Consider the following 20,064-nt stretch of genomic DNA (forward strand, 5'->3'; position numbering starts at 1 on the left):
CTCATCTGTTTGTATTTCTACAAAGGAAAGGATCTAACACACGTTACACACCCACTGACACTCATGCATGAGGACGAGGGTGGCCTACACAGACTCAGATCCAGAGACGCTTTCTAGAGTTGCTGGTTTTAGCGGAATGATTAGTATCTTCGGGATCACATTTCTGTTTGATGAGCAGAATTTTTATCTTGTGTTTCTTTCCTGAAATGTACCCTTTTCAAGAATATGAAACCAAGTCTGGGAGGAACTCATCTTAATTCCTCATGAGACATGACTCAGAACAGGAGCTACAGGAATCAAAGTAGCAATACCATGGCCCCTTTGGGAAGTTATTTCTGGATTTACTGACAAGCAGTTTGAGATTAAAACAGTTTCTAGGCACACAACAGAAAGCAGAACTCTGGGTGGAGGTGAAGATGGACACACTCACCCAAAGTCCAGAAATCAACAGAAACAAAAGCAATGAGCATAACTTAAGGGAGTTTCAACTAAGTATCACCTCGACTGAGTTTGTTGACTCAAGAAGTTCTGCTCTGACTCATGGAACTGAAAGAGAATAATTGATATAAATCTTCTCAGGAAGGCTCAGCTGGGAGTGATGTGGTGGGTATTGAGGGTAGGGTAGAGACAGGGGCCTGAGACTCCGGCATGACTCCTAAGGTTTCTGTTTGCCTGATTTCGAAGGAAAGGGTGCTAAAGCAAAAGGATCAGCAGCTGGCAGCTCCGTAGTCCTGGAGGCAAGGGATGTGATGGAAACGGAGCCAGCTATCGACTGCTTATTGGTTTGCGAAACAATTTTGTAGGCAGCGATAGGCTGGGCTTCTGGATTCGGCTCATCTTCCGGGCTATAGTGACGGGAATATTTGGATAAAGACTGGGGGCGGAATGGTTTGCCTGCCACGGGGCCTGAGACAGCTTCTTTCTGGGGCTGAGGTCCTTTGTTTCTGTCATTAGGATGGGCCCCAGATTCCAGGGAGGAACCCCTGGAAGAGATGCTGTCAAGATGGTCTGCTGCTTGTACAGGATGGGAGGGGAGGTTAGACGGCTGGGCAAAGCCAGCCATGGAATACTGAGCTCGGGCGGACGGGTACACGGCTCGATCGAGGCCCGGGAGCAGAGGGATGTCATCGGTCTGACTGAGGAGACCGGGCTGCTCCTGGGCAGGGCTCTGGGCAACTGTTGACTCCTCTATGCCTTTCTTCTTGGTAAAGGGAGCTCTCAAGAACACATCCGTCTCCTCTGGCTGGGAAGGGACCACGTTGCCCTTGGAGACAAAGGGGGCTTTGGCAAAAATGTCATCAGCGGGAATCCTTGAACTCCGGAAGGGAGCAGTGGCGAACACATCTGGCTCACCGAGTCCATCAGCGGTTGGCTGAGTGAGGGCTCCGAATTGGTTCTTCCTCCCACCTTGCGAGGCCTTGGCCTGCGTGGGAGTGACCTCCGGCTGAGTGAAGGGAGTGGCTCCTCCTAGCTTCCCCTGCGGAGGCTTGCAGCTCTCATCCTCTTCTTCTGACTCCAAGAGCAGAGGGCGAGAGCCACTGCAGTCCAGCATGTCCCCCTCGAGGTCGGTCCCCTCTTCTTCGCTGCTGTGGAACGAGCTGTTGCTGGAAGGGCCATCTCGGGCCAGGTAGTCAGATTCTAAACTGTTCTGAGTTTTCGTGCCAGGTACCCGGGAGGGGTCCGGGTACAGGGGAAGGCCTTTAACACCCGTCGATTCTTTAAAGTGCTCTACAGTTATTACAGGAGAGGGAATGGGCTCTCTCTGGAGACCTAGAAAAGCACAAAATGCAGAATTAGTGCACTGGTCCGTTCAATGCTCCTTGGAACACTCAATGGTCAACCCGCGGCAGGAACATTGTGGGACCAAATAATGGATGTTGAAAATGGAAAAAGGAAAAACAGAACAAGAAAAGTCAGGCAAGGAAACGGCACACAAATTGGAACACAACCAATCACAGTCTCACATTTCAGAACATGAGGAACAATGTGGCGGAAAGGAGATGAAGGCGTTAGGCACACAGACATTCAGCGTTAACTATGCGATGCTCCTGCACGCGTGGGGCCAGGCACCGACACCTGCTCTACCTGACTGGCTCTGGATGGAATGAAAAACCCAGTCCCTCATCTCCACATCTACTGTGACAGTTCCGGCTGATGCAGAGATACTGTCTGGGGACAAACTCAGTTCAGATCTGATGTGTGGTCCCCCCTGCCTGTGACTGCACCCCCTCCTCCAAAAAAAGCAGAACATGGCTGCTTGATAAATACACAAATTACTTGATGATTGACATCAAAGCACTACTCAAAGAGTGCAGGAGCCCCAGTATGAATGCTGAAGGCACTTTTCAAAGGGGAGATATAATCAACATCACATTAAACAAATCACCTTCAGCTGGAGTTGCCCTGGAATTTTGTTTTCAGTCTTCCAAGTTAGCAAAGATCTCCTCTGCTTAAATGAATCCATCATAAGCTTCTTTAAGCAAAAGGAGGAAAATGCACAGGTAATTACAGAAGTATTTGGATTTCTATCTAGGTAGAGGTGCCTCAGGGTGCTCTGGCTTTCAAGATCAAACAGACAATTATCAGAATGCAAGAGAGCTTACCTTCCAAAAATATTAGCAGGTTAGAAGTATGTCATTGGGCACATGTTAGCAAGAGGGCAGGAAAAAGGCATATGTAACTAAGCAAGAAGAATCCAGAGAAAAGGGTGATTGGGGGCAGAGATATCATGTCATCATGGGTTTCCCAACCCACCAGGGGAAGAAATTACAGGTACCATGATTCGGATTCTGTAGATGATTCAGAACCTCTGTACAGAGGTAATTCAATCATCCTCTCCCGTTACCCTCTCCCCTTCTATGCAAACCACTGGCTAGTAGAAACATCTGCTAAATTTTCCCCTGCTAAAGTTTCTGCTTGAATTAAGCACACAGAACACAGCAGAAGCAGCATCAAAATCAGTTTATTGGGAAACCAGTTACTTAAGAGACATTACATTGTAAAGAGATGTAGAGAGCGATCTGAACATTTTCAGAGATATTGTACAAAAATACTATGTTTCTCTGAATCCTGTAAATTTTTTTAGCAGTGCTTATTGTTTATTTTAGTGCTTCTTTTAAAACAATTCTGACCTTAAGTATTGTTTTTGGAAACAAAGGTGCCCCCCCTCTTCTCTTTCTAAAGCTGTGAATGTATTTGGTAAATTTTAATTTAGAGAGTCTTTAAGTTAAACTCTGTACTGGTGCCAAAAGACTTTCTGAAGTTTTTGAAGCGGATAAATGTTTCCTTGCACCATAATTTTAACATGTGAACAGGAAATAAATGGAATACCTTCTCTCCCTTGCAATATATGTGAAGGGACATAACTCTGACCTCTCAAGCAAGCATACTGATATTAGATCTATCACAGTGATCCCCAGATGATGGTATCTGGGAGGAAATTCAAAATGCAATAGGGCAGGGAAGTTTTCCAAATTAAGATTTGCTAAGCAAAGTGGTAGGAACCACCCCTTCCAAACTCCTTGAACCACTTTCTAACACAGTATCAGCTGTACAAAGTTTTTAGTTCTCAAAACTAAGGCATGGCTTCTCATCTCCGAAAACAACCCTAAGTGCTGATGCAGTTCTGTGGGAGAGCAACATATCTCTTAGGAAAGAACTGACACATTTAGTTAAACCAACTCTGGCCACCATATGGACCAACAATGAATATGAGCACTACTTTGACTGGAGCTAGTGTTTGGGGGAAATTTTAATGGAATGCAGTCAATCAAATTGTAAGCACAGACCTCCAAAAAGCCTATAGAACGTGGGCATCTTGGATGCCTGCAGAATTAGATGACATTTTGAGAGCTGGAAGGTACCAAGTAGGGGTGCCCATATCCAGAGTTGGAGAGGCTGGAAGGGCATTCCTAGCCTATATAAACTATTTATGTTAAAAAGCCAGTTCTTGGTCAAGTCGACTGTAAATCTGCCAACTCCGAGCATATTCTATGACTTTCATAGTGATTGATAGGAAAATCATACCTAAAGTTTGCAACAACTTTTAAAAAATGTACACAGTCACAAAAATACTATAACATTAAGTTTGACGGGAGAACTAGTCTCCAGTTCTTCAAAACAAGACCAGACCTATTTGATCTCTGAGCATGAATCTGCTCTATAGGATTAGAAAAGTACATTTAAAGGATTCTCCTGAAAAGGCCCAATCTGTTAACCTTTCCATTCTTTTTAGAGGAGGTGCAGTATGACTGAGGCTGAGAGCAACTGCCCTTTGCAACTCTCCAAGCCCGGCATTCTGGAGACCAGAGACAAGCAGTGGGTATAGGGTGCGCAGACATCCACATCTCCCCGCAGGGAATTTTGGTAGTGGCAGCACAAGAAACAAAGCAGTCAAGAGAAGGAGGAATTCTAAATAACTGTAAACAGAAGACAGACATTAAATCTTGTTGGCAGTTAGAGGGTTTCATTTTTTTTCCCCTTAATATGAATGTGTTATTGTAGGAAGGGAAAGCATATGTTTTCAGGGTGAACAGTCCTTATATGTGAAGATAGCCTTGTACTGTCAGAAAAACACGTTGGAAGCCATCTGCCTGTGAGCAATGAAAGATTTACACTAATTTAACCTCAGTGTCTTGGCCCATTTCCTTTGCAAACCAATGGCTATGCATAGCAGACGTCTTGTGACCATAAAACTCAAAAAGCTAGCCAGTTGTTCTTGGGGTGTGGCGTGATGGGGCGGGGTGGCTGGGCTAAACCCCAGGACCCGACCTCACAGAGTCAGGGTCTCCCTTATCAAGCATAAGGATCTTCCTTATCATGATGTTTAAGGTGGGGCATTTTGTTCTAATTCTCTCCAATTAAGTCATGTCTCTCTCTTTTTTGGTTTAGCACATTAAATTAAGCAAGAAGTCAAAATACACTTCTTTTTCTTGCTTTGATGTAGGGACTATGTGAGAGGCTAAGGTCAAGCACACTGTTTCAACGCTTCCACTAGGGATAACTCCATTTTAGTCTATTTTGAGGCTCCAAACTCCAGTGTTCTTGCCTGGAGAATCCCAGGGACGGGGGAGCCTCGCTGGCTGCCGTCTATGGGGTCGCACAGAGTTGGACACGACTGAAGCGACTTAGCAGCAGCAGCAGACTACATCAATTTCAGTAAAGAGCTTATATGCTTTGAAGGAAAGATATACCCACAAGTATCTGATGATTTGGCAAAGACTCTCACCAATTCCCCCTTAATTTCCCAAGCAACTCAAAGTGCTGAATGATTTAGAATAGGTTACCCCTGGAAATTTTATCTGATGGATACAGTGAAGGCCAGTGTTCCCTTAAAAAAGAAAAATCGAAATCTGAAGTCTGTAATTTCAGGCTGGATCTTCCTGAGTGCCATATATCATAGGTGACCAGAATTTCACTTTCTCCCATACTATAAAGTGAAATAACAATTAGAAGAAGCACCAGGGACATACTTCTTGCCCCAAACTGGAAATGAAAACTTGGGAGTATTGGAAAACCTTCTCATTCAGTTAGTTAACAAATAGAAAGCAAAATACATCCCTTCCCAAGAACTTCAGAAACGCAGCACCAAATGAAATCCACACTCTTTCAAAGTTGAATCAGGGAATCAGGAGATGTACTTCAAATGTGTAATTTCCATGACCTTTTGCTCAGATAAGATCAAGCACTTGGTTCTACCATAAGCTGTGGAGTTGCACTAAAACCTATGCCTGGGAGCCAACACTGGCTAGTGACGCTGTCTCTCTCAAGCCAATGGGGCAATTAAATGAGAGAGATTTCTCCTTGGGCATAAAACTGCTGTTGCCAACAGAAAATGTTTAATTAAATTGCCCTGGGTGCATCAAAGATTAAATTCAAGGAGGGTAGCTGCAAATATGTGCTCCCTTTTACAACTCTATGTCTGGTCGTATCAAATGTAGGCTCACAGGGGTTTTCATCTCCATGACCGCAGGTGAAGCCAGGGTAGCCAGGACTCATTAAAACGTCCTCGGCACATCTCTCAGATGTGTTTGCACGGTACTCATGCACAGGTGCTTATTGTCACTCAACAATGTGTTTAAATCCTTTCAGAAAAAAAGTGGGTTTTCAGGTCAAGAAAAGAGCAGCTATTGTAGGTTATTTATAGCTCTGAACATCATGCTCCCCATTGAACAGATAAAAGTCTTTATTTTTCTGTATGTTTACATAAGAAATTTGTTTACAGACTGTTTTTTTTATACAATACTTGCGTAGCAATGTTCAAATTTCACATTTTTTACTCTATAAGATAGCTTCATGTACCTCTGTTTGCTTTGTCTTCTTGGGGAGGACAGGAAAAAGGTCTATGGTAAATACACATATACTTGACGAGGGGGGTGTGCAACAGGGCAGAGGCGACTCCCAGGGAAAGAGTGAACTGAGGCCACTACATCAGAGTGGGAACCAAGGAGACACCTTCCATTCTAGCAACATCACCACTTGGTAATTCTGCACAGATCAGCTCTGACCCAGAACCTCTCTCCCTGATCATCATGAAAGGAAACCCAAGACAAACAAAACAGTATCATGTTACAGTTACTTGAAATGGAGGCCATCTGGGATTCATTCTGACTCAAGAAATCCAAGCACATCCAGCTCCAGGAGCATCATTAGTGGGGAAAAGGAAAAGGCTAACTTTGTGTTGGTATAACTACAGTGTCTTGAGAGGAGTAAAAGATAGCTTTGTAATATCTGGAGTGTTTCAGTAAAGGTACCATGTTAAATATCCATCTAACAATTTCTTTATCTGGCAGCCTCTGATTAGCTGAATTCAATACTTTGGGGGCAATCCTGTCATTTTTATCTCCAAGCTTTAAGTGCATGGCTACAGAATTCTGAATCTTATAAACTGAGAAAGTTAAAAACTCCTGGAACTACAGATAAATATCAGCATGGGAGACTTTGTTTTGGCCCCAGGTATCTACAGGGTGTATCTTGTTAGCTGACTTCATAGGCTTCCATACCGCTGGGCTGAGGTCAACCCCAAAAGTCCCCTCCCTCCCCCAGCACTGCTGAAGGTAGAACTGTTCCTGACCTGGGGGGAAAGCTGTGTTGGTTTGAATTTGTCAGGGGAGCTCCCCCAAAAGATTAGAAACAACCCTAATAGTTCATCTTGAGAAAAACAAGTTCTTTCCTCGGTTTGTTTCCCTGTAATTATTAGCAATCCAAGTTCCATAATTCTCACTTGGGAAGAGGCAAGTCCAGTATCCAATGACATTAAACAAACTGACAATCTCTTTCAGAGGTATTATAAAACCCGTATTTTTCAATTTTCTAAGCCATATTAAAGACGGGTAAAATCACACAAGTTCCTTTATTCAGAATATTAAAGAAATTAAGACTGTTGTCACAGTCCATTATAAGGTCTTCTCTGGGAATTTTCAGTGGATTATTCTTCTGACTATCTTCCATTGTAACCACTCTTCATTGTAGGGGAGTGGTTTTGCTTTTTTGGAAACATCAAATGTTACTTAGAACCAAGAGTGGTAAAAAAAAAAAAAGGGTAAGAGCATAGGTTCAGATGCTGAAAGAGATACTAATTAGATAATAATACAACTGATTTTCTTATATTTTTAAAATAAATGGTGGCAGCATCATTAAAATAAGTATTATTTTCCCAAGTAAAACTAGATGCCTTTGAAGGGAACACTCAATTAGATGTCACAATTCTGATATGTCTGCTAAAGAAATCACTAACTATAATCATATTCACAAATGTCCGTTTAAACCTTATCTCCTCTGAGGCCTGTGTTTTCACTGGGACTTGAATTTGGTGATCTAGTTATCTGAATGCTGTAAAGGGGGGGAAAAATCCAATTTGTGATGTTTTCTGGTTTAGTTACTATTTTGCACAGTTGGAATAAAAGCAAATCAGAAACATATGCTTACAGTATTTGTCCATTTTAAAATAGCAGATCCTTGATTACACAGTTTACAATAATTGAAATCTGATGCTGTTAGAATAGGTAGATGCATGTGTGTAATATTAAAAAAAGGAAAATCTATGTCCAACATTCTGTGATGACTTAGGGGTCTCTTCAGATAACCAAGAGAGCAACCCAGGTTAGCGAAAGCCTACTGTAATTCTCTAAAATATAAATACTACCATAGTAATAGTAAGAGCTATGGAAGATAACTGAAGGACATCAGGATTATCTAAATCCTTCATAGTCCTCCTAAAGCATCATAATAAACTCTGAGAACCCTAGAATTCTATAATCTTAAAAACCATCTGGTCCAAAGTCATCACTGTAGTAAGGAGCAGCAGTTCTAAGAAGTGAAGCTCCTGCTGAAGGCTACTTGGCCAGGGACTGGCAAAGGTCACAGGAGGAGCTTCCAGGGGGCCTCTCCTGCCCGGATCTCTTCTCCCACCACCCACATCTATGAAATGAAGTGGATGAGCCAGAATAATCTCTAAGGTCCCTCTTGTAGCTCAGTCTACAGTTTCAATGTTCTATCAATTATTAGCACACTATGCTCATCTCAAACCCTTTTAGCTCAGGGATGGTGCTATAAATGAAAGGAGGCCTCAATAAAGAGTCACTCACATGTTTTCTTTAACAGAAAAATAGTTCTGTCCTTTGAAGCCTTACTCCTAAAGAACAAACTCAAGATAATGCCATGTCATTATCCCCCTCAGGCTTCCTTCCTCCACCCAGTCTCTCTGGTTTCTAGTCTGTTCATTTTCACTAACATTCTCTATTAAGCTTTATTGAGCCAAATGACTAGATAATATGTCTCAATGTAATTATGGGTAATACATGAAAAGGACAATTGAGAGACAGCTAATTTCTAAACTGTACTCTTCATGGCTTCAATTACATTAGGAAGCTAGATATTTCACTGTATTTCTAATATGTATGTATGGAAGAAAAATCAGATTGGAAAACATAGGCATAAAACATTATTCTTATTTAAAAATAAACAATCTCCTTCATTTACATATTCTTTCTATGTCTGGGAAAAAGAACATCATTTTGATTTTCAGTAATAATCCTGTCCATAAAAGGGTAAACCAAGTCCCATTTTCACTGTCCAATCAAGGAGAGCTTTTCAAGCATATCTTTTTAAACTCTCAGTAGGAAGGTTGTACCTCCCTCAATTCTGGGAATGATTCATTATCCTCACAGAGGCCTGTACGGCATGCATCTAGTTTCAGCTGGCACGGAAGTACTTAAAGTCAGAAGGAAAACTGAAAAGTTCTGACTTCTCCTCTGCTGCCTTTCAAAGGCTTCTGAAGCTTGACCTCTAAAGTACAGTGTGTTGCAGGCTGTTGTTGCTGTTCAGCTTTCTTTTTTCCCCTTAAAGTGCAAACATGAGAAAGCAGAAACAAAAGTACTAGACAGGGAAACAAGCAAATGGACCTGGAATTTTATTGGTACAAATCTGATCAGCTAAGAGGTTCCCTTTTGACCGTGGAAATGGCATTCTAGGAAGAGAACCAAATGGGGTTCTCTGTGCCCACCTCTTTTCAAAGGGAGATTTTATAAAACTGCTTTGCATGTAAGGAAAAAAATATACTTTAGTGAGGAAGGACATGTACAGAGGGTGACCATGAGGCATGTTGTCACGTCAGTGCAGGGGCCTTTATTTATTTTATGAACAATATTCTAAGGTTAGTGAGAAATTGCTTTTTGTTTTTTAATCTAAGAAGCCAAGGAAAACCAACTGAACGTATTTCACTGGCTGTGTCCTTCAGTTCAAACATCAGAGAGAAAGAAAGGTAAGTAGCCAGAGTCAAATTGTGCCTAGTGTGTCTGCATACTTATTTCTGATTATCTGAAAATAAACATGCTTATCCTACAAAGACAGAGGACCTGCTGAAAGCTTATAGCAACACACAAGTCTATTCAAAATGATTCCATATGTTACACTGTAGGGTTGCTGTGTAGTTAGTTATACAAGGGAAAGAGATCAAAACCCTGTACAGACACCTGATATCGGACTTGAAATGCCAAGTGGAAACAGAACTATTCAGTGTCTTCATTTATACACAATTTACAATATTTGATTCAAAATAAAAATCACAAGAAAAATACATCTGTTTCTGCTACAATTCCTTCCCTTCCCTCATCCACCCCCCAGTGAAAAGTCTTCTAATAAAAGGTATCATATTACCATATTGTCTTGTTTTGGTCTAATTCTGAGATCCCGGCTTGGGATAGTTAAACACTAAAGGGAAGGGCAATACTTGGAATTTATATAATGTACACATTTTATCCAAGGATCTCAAGTACTTGCGGTCACGTCTCCAGATCTGAGAAATCACGGTTCAGTGGAAGCCAGAATGCTGGAACGATGCTGGGCAGGTTGCATGGGGTGTTAAATCTCTTGGCTAAGTCTATGATCAAACAAGGTCAGAGCTGGTTGGCTAGAGCTGGGCTCAATTTCTCTTTCCGGACATAAACCATCAGTCAATTTTACCCTCTCTTAAACCACACACCCATCTCTAGGTTACTGCCTAGAGTCAAGACCAACTGAAGAAGCCATGTCCTCAGGATAATGCAGCAGGATAGAAAAGCAAAAACAGAGAAACACATTCATCAGCATCTGGCCAGAGGAGATGGGGTTGGGAGGATCGATTTGGGAGGCCATTCCTAGCAAGAATGAGACAAAGGTGTCAATTCACTAGTTTCAGTTACAGTTAAGCTTGTGGTGGAGTCGATTCCAGCAGAGGTGAAGCTCATGGCGTCTAGCGCTTGATGTAAGATAATGCTATTGAAGAAGGGTAATGAGAAAACACAGCAAACTAACAGGGAGGAACTGGCCAAAGAGTATCTGGAGGGCCAAAGTGATTTTCTTTCCTTATCATTTCTATGGGAGAAGGCAAGGGATAGAAGATCAGGGCTAGAGGGCCCCTTATTTGCAGATTAAAAAAAAATCATTTTCTTATAACTCCGTAATGAAAATGTGTATTACGGTATGAAGGTTACAGAACTGCATCTGCTACTGGGTCACGGCTACAGGTCTATGAGCTGATCCACCAGCAGCAAAGACCTGGCTAGGTTGGGAAGACTGGACTCAGAGCTCCCACTGCTGTTTCTAGAGTGCCCACCTGGAAGTGGAGAGATAGGAATTCAGTACAAAACACAGAGGGTTAAGGTTTAGATGTACAGAATAAGCAAAGGAGAAAAAAACCAAATCAAAACAAAAAATCCTGGAGAAGCAACAATTTACACTTTGAAAACTCTTACATGTTAATTTTTAAACATATTAATTAGTTATCTACCACCTCCCACCAAAAGTTCAGGCACTGTGTGCACACCACACTGTAGGCAGGAGATCTTGCAAAGAGCATGCTATTTTCAAATGAGTATCTATGTTGCCTGAGAACTGCTGGCTGTACATAATTTCCAGATAATATCAACTCACTTCCCTGATAAAGTAAAAATCAGTAATTTTTGATTTGGGGAGGAAGTAGTTATTAAGACTACTGCAATAAAAACATACTTTAAGAATACATGATGGTCTTATGGCAATTCAGTGCTTTATGGCATGTTTAAATAACAAAGAGGAAAAAAAGGATACTCCATAAATGTCTAAAAGATGCAAAATGGTGTCAAAGCACCATTATGAATCTCTTTGGGGAGAGTTTTTATCACAGATTGTTCTAATTATGATAAAAAATGTTCAGTTCATTTCTTGATATAGATCTTCAGGTTTCCATTTACTGAAGATCACTATTTTTAGCTTGATACTTTGTAAAAACCAGCTTTTAGTCAAACTATTAAATAGTTTCCTTCTCTCTAAATAAATACCATAGTCATGCTTTAAGATACCTATATTAGTATCTTTATGTGTACTTCCATCTATCTATACTGGACCGGCCCACAATGATTGTTATTACCCCCAATTTCTTTCATTAAATGTTAATGCTTTCCCCCCTTTCTACATTAGGTACATTACTATTTTGAAGAGAGCTGATATCAAGCTCTTTTCTTTTCCCCAACCTCTCTTTCTTACCTTGTGGGTTTTTGGTTATCAATACAGGAATAGGGTCAAACTCATCTTCTGCCACCTTGTCCGAGCCCTCAGGAACATCAAAACCTGAGATGAGATTACTATCTTCCGCAGCTTAATACAGAACGCAAGTACACAAGCAGAAACAACAGAGGTAGAGATCAGCAAATGAGAGAATACATTAGAGGCAACTGCACAATCACTGTTGCTTTTAAAGATGAAAATGCTTATTCTCCTGAGTTGAAATAAAAGTAGTAAAGCTGGAAAACTTGAGGAAATAGAAAAAAAAATGCTTTAGAGCTAGCCATGTTAAGACTTTTATAAATGAGAAGGGAGAAGGGTTACAGGAAGAGTTCTCCCTACCTTTATATGGTCATTAAATATACCTATTGTGAAAGATCTCTTCAACATCAGTATCATAAAGGCAAGGGAGTTAGTCATTTATCTTCTTTATTGAGCTAACAGAGGCTGGACTAACAACATTAGAAAAACTCAAAACCAGAGGTAGCAGGGAGATAATTAGTTGCCCTTTAAGAAGTAACCACTGTGTGTGCTAGTGCTAAGTCATTTCAGTTGTGTCCGACTCTTTGCGGTCCTATGGACTATAGCCTGCCATACACAGACAAAACAAAACAAAATATTTCTGAAAGAACACACTGCCCTGTGATTGGGAAAACAGACTTTCAAACGCTGATGTCCCAGGAATACTGGGGCACAAGATCGCATGCACTGAGATTTAACACAGAAGTTTGCTAGAAATTCTTCTCTATTCTACAAGCAAGTGCTAGCTGAGCACCAATCTTGCAAGTGATGCTTCTCTGTAACTATGCATCACAGCTGACACACTTCTGTCAGACATAATTGGCTAAATAGGAAACTTGTCACTACACGTTCTATAAAAACACAGTCATTTTAATGCTATCAAGGATAAAAACAAAAACTCAGCTATTACCACTGCAAACTAAAGGCTAACTATTTTTCAGTCATATCAGGGAGGCTTCCTTCCTACATGTCCTTCAGAAAGGACTTAACAGCTGTTCCTTTTATATGTATTTGCTCCTTCTAGAAAACCACTTTCACTGTCTGAGCCCAGAAAGAAGTTTACTGGATGCCCATGTTCCGTGTCTGCCGCTCTCACAAACCACTCAATGAACAGAGCTCAATTCAAGCTATTTTTCTGTCCAGCAGAAGTTCAAACCAGTCTTAACACAAGACAAAGACATAAAAATAGTAGACTAGAAAGAGAACTCTAGTAATTAATCATGACTCCAAGGTTAACTAAAATTCAAGCCTTTCCTGAGTTCAGTCTTTGAGGACTGACTTCTGAGGAACAGTGCTTTTTTCTTTATTATAGTAATCACTACCAAAAAACTTGAAATCCAATTTAATGAAACAGTTTTAAGTTCTAAGGCCACCTAGTATCTAATCAGAGTCAGTTCGTGGACAGTCAGTCATCTCCCTGAGCTGACTACAAAGGCATGGAGCTGTGTCTTTACGAGAAAGCACGGCATACCTGCATTAGAGGAGACTGTGAGAAAGCCACACCTCCACAATCTGCCATCCCAGCCTGATTAAATATTCTTAGTGAAAGGAACTTTAACACAGGGGCTAAGAGTACAAACTCGAGCTTTCCACTCAAGGAGGTGGTTAGAAAACTTCACTAGCAAAGACTTTTGTTAAGGGAAATTCTCTTCTCCTCTAAGGATACATGTGGGCTCGAGGAGAGGAAAGTGTTTACCTTTATGGGCCGGAGCAGAGATGGCTATGGGGGCAAACTCTTCCAGAAGGTCAGTAGTGGGGTTAGAAAGCAGAGAGCAATCAATCAGGGAATCTTCCCCGGTGAGAGAATCTGAGTCCAGATTAACAGCATCCCAGGTCAGTGACGGCATTAAATGGCACACACAACAATATCACCGGTTAGGTCTTAGCTTTTGAGTTATTGCGTTTATATTATACATATGAGCCAAGGTGGGAGGAAGAAAACCAAAAGAAACATGTTAAGCACTCTGGATTTTCATCTATAGAAACATGTATTTCTAAACTTCTCTTAAGAGTAATACATAAATATGGAAGAATTTTTTGCTTGGAGGTTACTGGTTAAGCAAGTAAATGGTTTGGATGCCAATAAAACTTTGCCAACTCAGTTCTCAACAAGCGCTGTTTGGGAAAAAGGACTCTGCAACTAAAGAGCTTCACTTAAATCTTTCCTAAAAGTTCATTGAAAACATTTATTATAGGATGAGGTATCCAAGCTGACAAGAAGTGGGTTGTCCCTGGCTTATTATTAGCAGAATATGACCTGATTAGACAGCACCTTCTAGAACTAAACCCGATGCCTGTTCAAAACAGAATTATCTTGTCTCTTATTAGTACTCTTTAAATTGAATTGCTCCTCTGAGCACATGACTTTGCTTTTAGTTAAGGAACAGAGGAAAGATAAAATTCAGAGTTCCAAGTATTTCAACATATGAATTGTTTTCTGCAAAAGTTTTCTAGGAGAAAACAGCCAAGCAAGCCCAAGAAAAAGAACTATATGGTCTCCTATCTTAATTCTTTTTTAACCTGGTTGAGTTTATTCTCATATTTCCCAGACTTCTAATTGTCTCTATTCCAAGTTGGTGAAGTGGACCCTTTTATCAAGGTACTTACGGACTTGACAAAATGAAGGTTATCAAATCTCTATTTAAGGAACTGTAGTTAAGGAATTCTACTAAGAGTGAACTTTGAAATTGGGTTAAAAGCAATGACAAAACTAGGGAAGATTTCGATTTTGCCTACAATTTAATAACAAATCATCTAGATATGATCAAAGCTCTGGGCTGGGACCAGAATGTTAACATACATAGCATGAGTTCCCATGGTCATGACAGATACTGTTGAGGGAAAGACTGCTCAGTACCCTGGAGGAGTTAAGGGTGTCCTTACAGCACAGTTCTTTCATTAAGAAAGTAGAGGGAACCTGAACCAGTGAAAAAATTCTTAAGACTGAAATGAAAGAAAGCTCAAGAATCACTCTATAGAGAACACAACCTCAAAAAGTGCTCCACTCTTTACCAAGGAAACACATCCCTCAACTTCTAGAAGCTGGAGCTATAGAGATGCCGAGCATCACAGTGGGAGGAACTAACCAGGCTGAGAAATAAATAAGCCCAGGACCACTGGCTGCAGGTGGAACGTCTGACTCAGCGCTGCTGGCACTGACCGGTCCCTGCAGCTGTAGAGACTCCTGACTGACCTGTGCGGTTCGAGGTCACAGATTCCGTCTGAGATGGGAGGCGCTGAGGCACCGGGGGCTCCAGTCCTGGTATCAGACTCTCAACAGCAACGTCAGCTTTTTCTTTTGTGACAGAGCATTAAGAGAGGAGAAGGAAAGGGTGAGGAAAAGGGAATCAGAAGGTTCTTGGGATGATTCTGCGAAGGCTTTCTTCTGCACTTCTCTAAAATGCCCATTTCAGGCAAGATGGAAAGCATGTTAAGATGCTTTCTTTTTGTTGATTTGAGTGTCTGGGCTTCCCTGACCAAGCAGGCACTACTGTGGTTAACCATTGTGGCTAGTTTTGGTGATTCTCAGTTTTTATAAATAAATGCAGAATGGGAGCCACCCCAGCAGATCTCTTACATGTCAGAAGACAGGCTGAAGGCACGTTAATGTCTTCCGGGAATGGTGCTTTTCTTAAGGGATAAACTTAGGGGCAAACACGTTCTGTGTCTTGCAAAGGCAACTGGTCCATCTTGAATCCTGTGCCATGATGTAGCCCATGATGTAGCTGGAGGTACTCTTTACCATGCGCCATCCCCCAGCTGGAGGCCCACCTCTCTGAAGGGTCATGCATTTCTGAGTTCTAGGACTTCGTGCCCCCACAGTACAGGGACTCCAGATATTTTATGGGTCTTGCCTGCCTTGTGGCTGGAGCACAAGAAAATGTAAAAGCAAGCAGATCAAGCCACCAGATCAAGATTCTACTCCTGGTGCTTCACCATGGGGCAAAGCTTTCTCAGTTGTTGACACTCGGCACATATAGAGGCCTTCTAAAGAAGAATCTGCTACAGGTAAAGACCACCTGAAGACCAACTTCTTTCACAAAGCTTTTGTAATGAAATGTCAATTTTCCCACATTTCCCCTTCATTCATAAGAAATTCACTCTAGAAATCTCAGTGTTTCAAGAAAGGCATAAATAACAGCCCTGCCTTCTGCTGCAGGGAGGCAGAGAAAACACTCCTTTGGAGGGATAACAAGGGAAATTAACTAGCCCTGGCTTCTGGGTCAGCACAAGGCAATGCTTCAACACCAGGAGGCTTTTCAGCATTTCTACTCCTCTGCACGGTTACTCAGTAGGGAACTGTTAACCAGTGGGTTGCCATTCTTGAAACAGACACACATATCATGCACCACGGAAGACACAGAGAGAATGACTTTACCAATTACAGCATCAGAAGTGCTACCAAAAGGATCTGTCATAGGCAAGAGGTCAGGGAGCAGAAGAGAAGTGTCAGGAGATTTGAGTCCCTCAATTAGTTTTTCTAGGTTGGGCAGAGAAGTAAAGAGAAAGCAAAAATGCAATGAGATATTCAACTAAGCCCATCATTTACCATATCCTATGCAAACATTTGAGGGCTCTAAATTTTATACAGGTTCAGCATAAAAACAAATACTGCTAGTATCTTGTTAAAAACAGGCTCTCAAAGTTTAAAAATGATTATTTCCCCAAATGAACTGGTCACTTTGTAAGACATTCAAGATGCTGCCTTAAATGTGTTTGTTTTTAAATTTGCAATATAATTTACACTGAATAAGAATACAAGTTACCAATTTTTAAGAGTACAATTTGATGAATTTTGACAAATGTACACACAAGCACCCCTGAAATAATGAAGCAGAAGGTTTCCATCACCCCAAAAAGGACCTGTGTGCCCCTCTCTGGTCAATGCCTCTGACCCCCAGGCCCTGGCAACAACTGATCTGTGTTCTGTCCTTGTGGCTTTGCTTCTCTACCATTACCTACATAGTGTGTAGTCTTTTCTGATGTCCTTCATTTAGCATGATGCACTTGCGATTCCTCCATGTTGTGGTACACATCAGCAGTTTGTTTTACTGCCGAGTGTCACTGTATGAAAGCACTTCATTTTGTCAGTTCATTCATCAGCTGATGGACTTTTGGTTATTTCCAGCTTTTAGTTATTAAAAATATAGCTGCCATAGGGATCCCTGTAGCTCAGACAGTAAAGAATCTGCCTTCAGTGCAGGAGACTCGGATTCAATCGCTGGATCAGGAAGATCCCCTGGAGAAGGAATGACAATCCACTCCAGTATTCTTGCCTGGAGAATCCCATGGACAGAGGAGCCTGGCAGGCTACAGTCTGTGGGGTCGTAAAGAGTCGGACACGACTGAGCGACTAGCACTACTACTACTAAAGCTGCCATAAACACACACACATGAGTTTTGTGTGTTCATATCTCTTTCTGGGCTTAGTTTTGAATCTCTCCCCCTTTTCTTGAACTTGCACTTAAATACGGTTTGTAACTCACCAAGAGAAACAATGAAACCACACCTAGGTTTAACTTCAACAATCATTTACTGTCCGCCAACTTACAGCTTGTGACACTCCCAGTACTCATTATTAAACTGTCAAATCTTATTAAATTCACTTAAGCCTGCAGGTGGATTACTTTTGATGTCTTTTGGCTAAAGAACAAAAGGACATTAGAAGCCACCAGATTTGTCACACCTGATAACTTAATGTGTGATAACATGCACACCAAGTTTCCTTCCAAGACAACTCTTTCAACAACTCTCTACCTTTTAAAAGTAGAGCATTAACTTGACACAAAATAATGAATCACAGACTCTTATAGAAAGAAATGAATTAAGAGCTCATACTTCCTTTAACTTACAGAGACTGAGACCACACAAATTCTATTACTTGCCTAAGTAAAGGCCTGTCAACAATGTCTTTTCTACCTCAGAAATAAACTGCCATTAAAATAAAACTAAGACATCTAAGAAAAAGCAGTGACAACTGGGTGTATATTATATCTTAGTCTGTATTCTTCTAGGCTATCAGGAATAGAGATAAGCAAAGATGAAACAGATATTCACTGAGGGACAGAAGCCAAATTTTAGGTGACCTGGTAATTGAGATGATCTATAACTGCTCAGATGAAACAAAATAATGGATTTTAGTGTCTTGGCAAGATAACTTGCTTTGGTACAATTAACACTGCAGAAGAAGCCATTTTTATAGGTGAACCAACTTACCATTTTTGGCAAGTATAACATGCGGATATATTGGAATTAAATACCAGTAAGCGATATTTCTCATTGATACCTAATTTATATTGAAGGAAGGAAGGAAAGAAGAAAGAAAGCAGCCTCTGAGCAGCAGAGGACAAAACTCAGGGTTCTAACCAATACACGAACATAATAACATCAGCGTTACTCTTGAACTATACATGACATGGTGAGAAAAGATGTTTAAAGTATCTTGGGCAATTTTCTGCATACTGGCAAAAGTAAGATGGTTTTCCCCCCAAATCTAATTTTTCATTATTCTGAGCACTGGTTTTGGTTTTATTGCCCCCTAACAAGGACCTTTCACGTTAAAAAAAAAAAAAAAAAGAGTGATGATCTGCTTTTTTCACTTCTAGCACTCAGACATTTGCAATCTTATGAAGTCCTGGATAAAAGATAAAAGTCCTGGATAAAAAGAGCCCATGTCTTGTTTGTCTTTCACTGGAGGCCTGTTTGTCTTGGCCTGTCCAGTGAGTGGGTGTGACTCTGGGGCTGTTCCTGAAACGGATCTCCTTACCTGTAAAATGCAGACACCTAACCCCCAACCTTTTCGTATTAGTCACTCAAACATCATCTCTAAGCCTTTCCCCACACTCTCTGTCACAGCAGGAACTTTCTGGAACACTCTGCTTTCACTTCTCTTACAGCCCTTGAAGGCAGGGAAGGTAGATTCTTAATTTCTGATCCCCAGTTCCCGGTTCCCTCTCATCCTCTGTCACATCTCTGCCTTTTGGCTTCATTGGAGAGGTGGGGAGAACAGAGGATCGACGGCAGAAAGGCAGGTCCTTCAACAAGAATCTAATTTTTTATTAGCCATTAGCAAAAAGCATGAGAGGGTAAAAGAAACCTGTGAGCATGCATGCATATGTGTGTTTATGGTGAGATAGAATGGGGTGGGGGTGGGTTAAATGGCCATGTTTAAGGAGGCTTCTTTATTGACCAAACCTCAAAGTAAACAGGCTGCTCACACAGATAACCTGTATGGTCACTGCTACTTAAGAATATTCAAATATGGGAACTAGGGAGGGAGAAGCGGGGATCAGAGTTAAAACTAGGCAGAAAACACAGAGTGAGAGTCCAGGCCACAGCCTGTGCAGAAACAGCTCCTTTCACTACCAGCACTCTTGCAGAGAGAGTGGGCAGTCCATTACTCAGTGCTATTTTAACAAAGGTTGTTGCCTGCATTTGCAGAGTTCAATGCCAAACATTCTCACTCATTATTCACAAAACCCCCTGGGGGTTGGGAATATCCATGCAACTGAGAATGGACATCAGAGATCTTGAGAATGTATGACCTGTCCAAAGTCACAGATGGGAAATGGCAGAGCCTGGACTTGACTTCGAACTTTCCTCCCCATGCTGCACAAAGGGTCTGCCTAGCTTCATAACCAGAGGAGAAAGGGTTTTCACAGACATGGGCTCATGCACAATGGTCAAGATATAAAAGATATGTTAACACTGGAAGGAACTTCAGGTCTTATCCAATTACCCTTCTCATTTGCAGATGAGGAAACAGCTTCAGAAACGTGAAGCCAACTGCCTAAGATATTCTAGCAAGTAAGTCACAGAATCAGCTAGGACTAGGACCCAGATCTTTACGTACAGAGATTCATCCTTCTGGTTTAACTAAGGCTTCGATTGCTTTAAAGTGTACAGACTCAGGATTTGCCTGGTGGTCCAATGGTTAAGAATCTGCCTACTAATGTGGGGGACATGGGTTCAATCCGTAACAGGGAACTAAGATCCCACATGCTTCAGGGCAACTAAGCCTGTGTT

At 41.4% G+C, this 20,064-nt stretch overlaps 1 protein-coding gene across 7 annotated transcripts in view; it reads right to left on the minus strand.

Moving 5' to 3' along the window:
- Positions 1-323: 323 nt before the first annotated feature.
- The window catches only part of AAK1 (AP2 associated kinase 1), a 171,431-nt gene continuing 151,690 nt past the window's right edge, over positions 324-20,064 (minus strand). For 4 of the 7 annotated variants that reach the window (XM_040224062.1, XM_040224064.1, XM_040224061.1 and 1 more), the window contains one exon: positions 324-1,770. In XM_040224062.1, coding sequence (XP_040079996.1) covers positions 656-1,770 — 1,115 coding nt within the window. In that variant the 3' untranslated portion in view covers positions 324-655. Of the gene's footprint in view, positions 1,771-2,944; positions 11,093-12,000; positions 12,112-13,735; positions 13,847-15,232; positions 15,335-16,417; positions 16,520-20,064 lie in introns of those variants that run through there. The other 3 variants (XM_040224066.1, XM_040224065.1, XM_040224059.1) reach the window with 2 other exon arrangements.

The sequence above is a fragment of the Oryx dammah genome, unplaced genomic scaffold, assembly GCF_014754425.2.
Source record: "Oryx dammah isolate SB20612 unplaced genomic scaffold, SCBI_Odam_1.1 HiC_scaffold_25, whole genome shotgun sequence".
Classification (NCBI taxonomy): Eukaryota; Metazoa; Chordata; class Mammalia; order Artiodactyla; family Bovidae; genus Oryx; species Oryx dammah.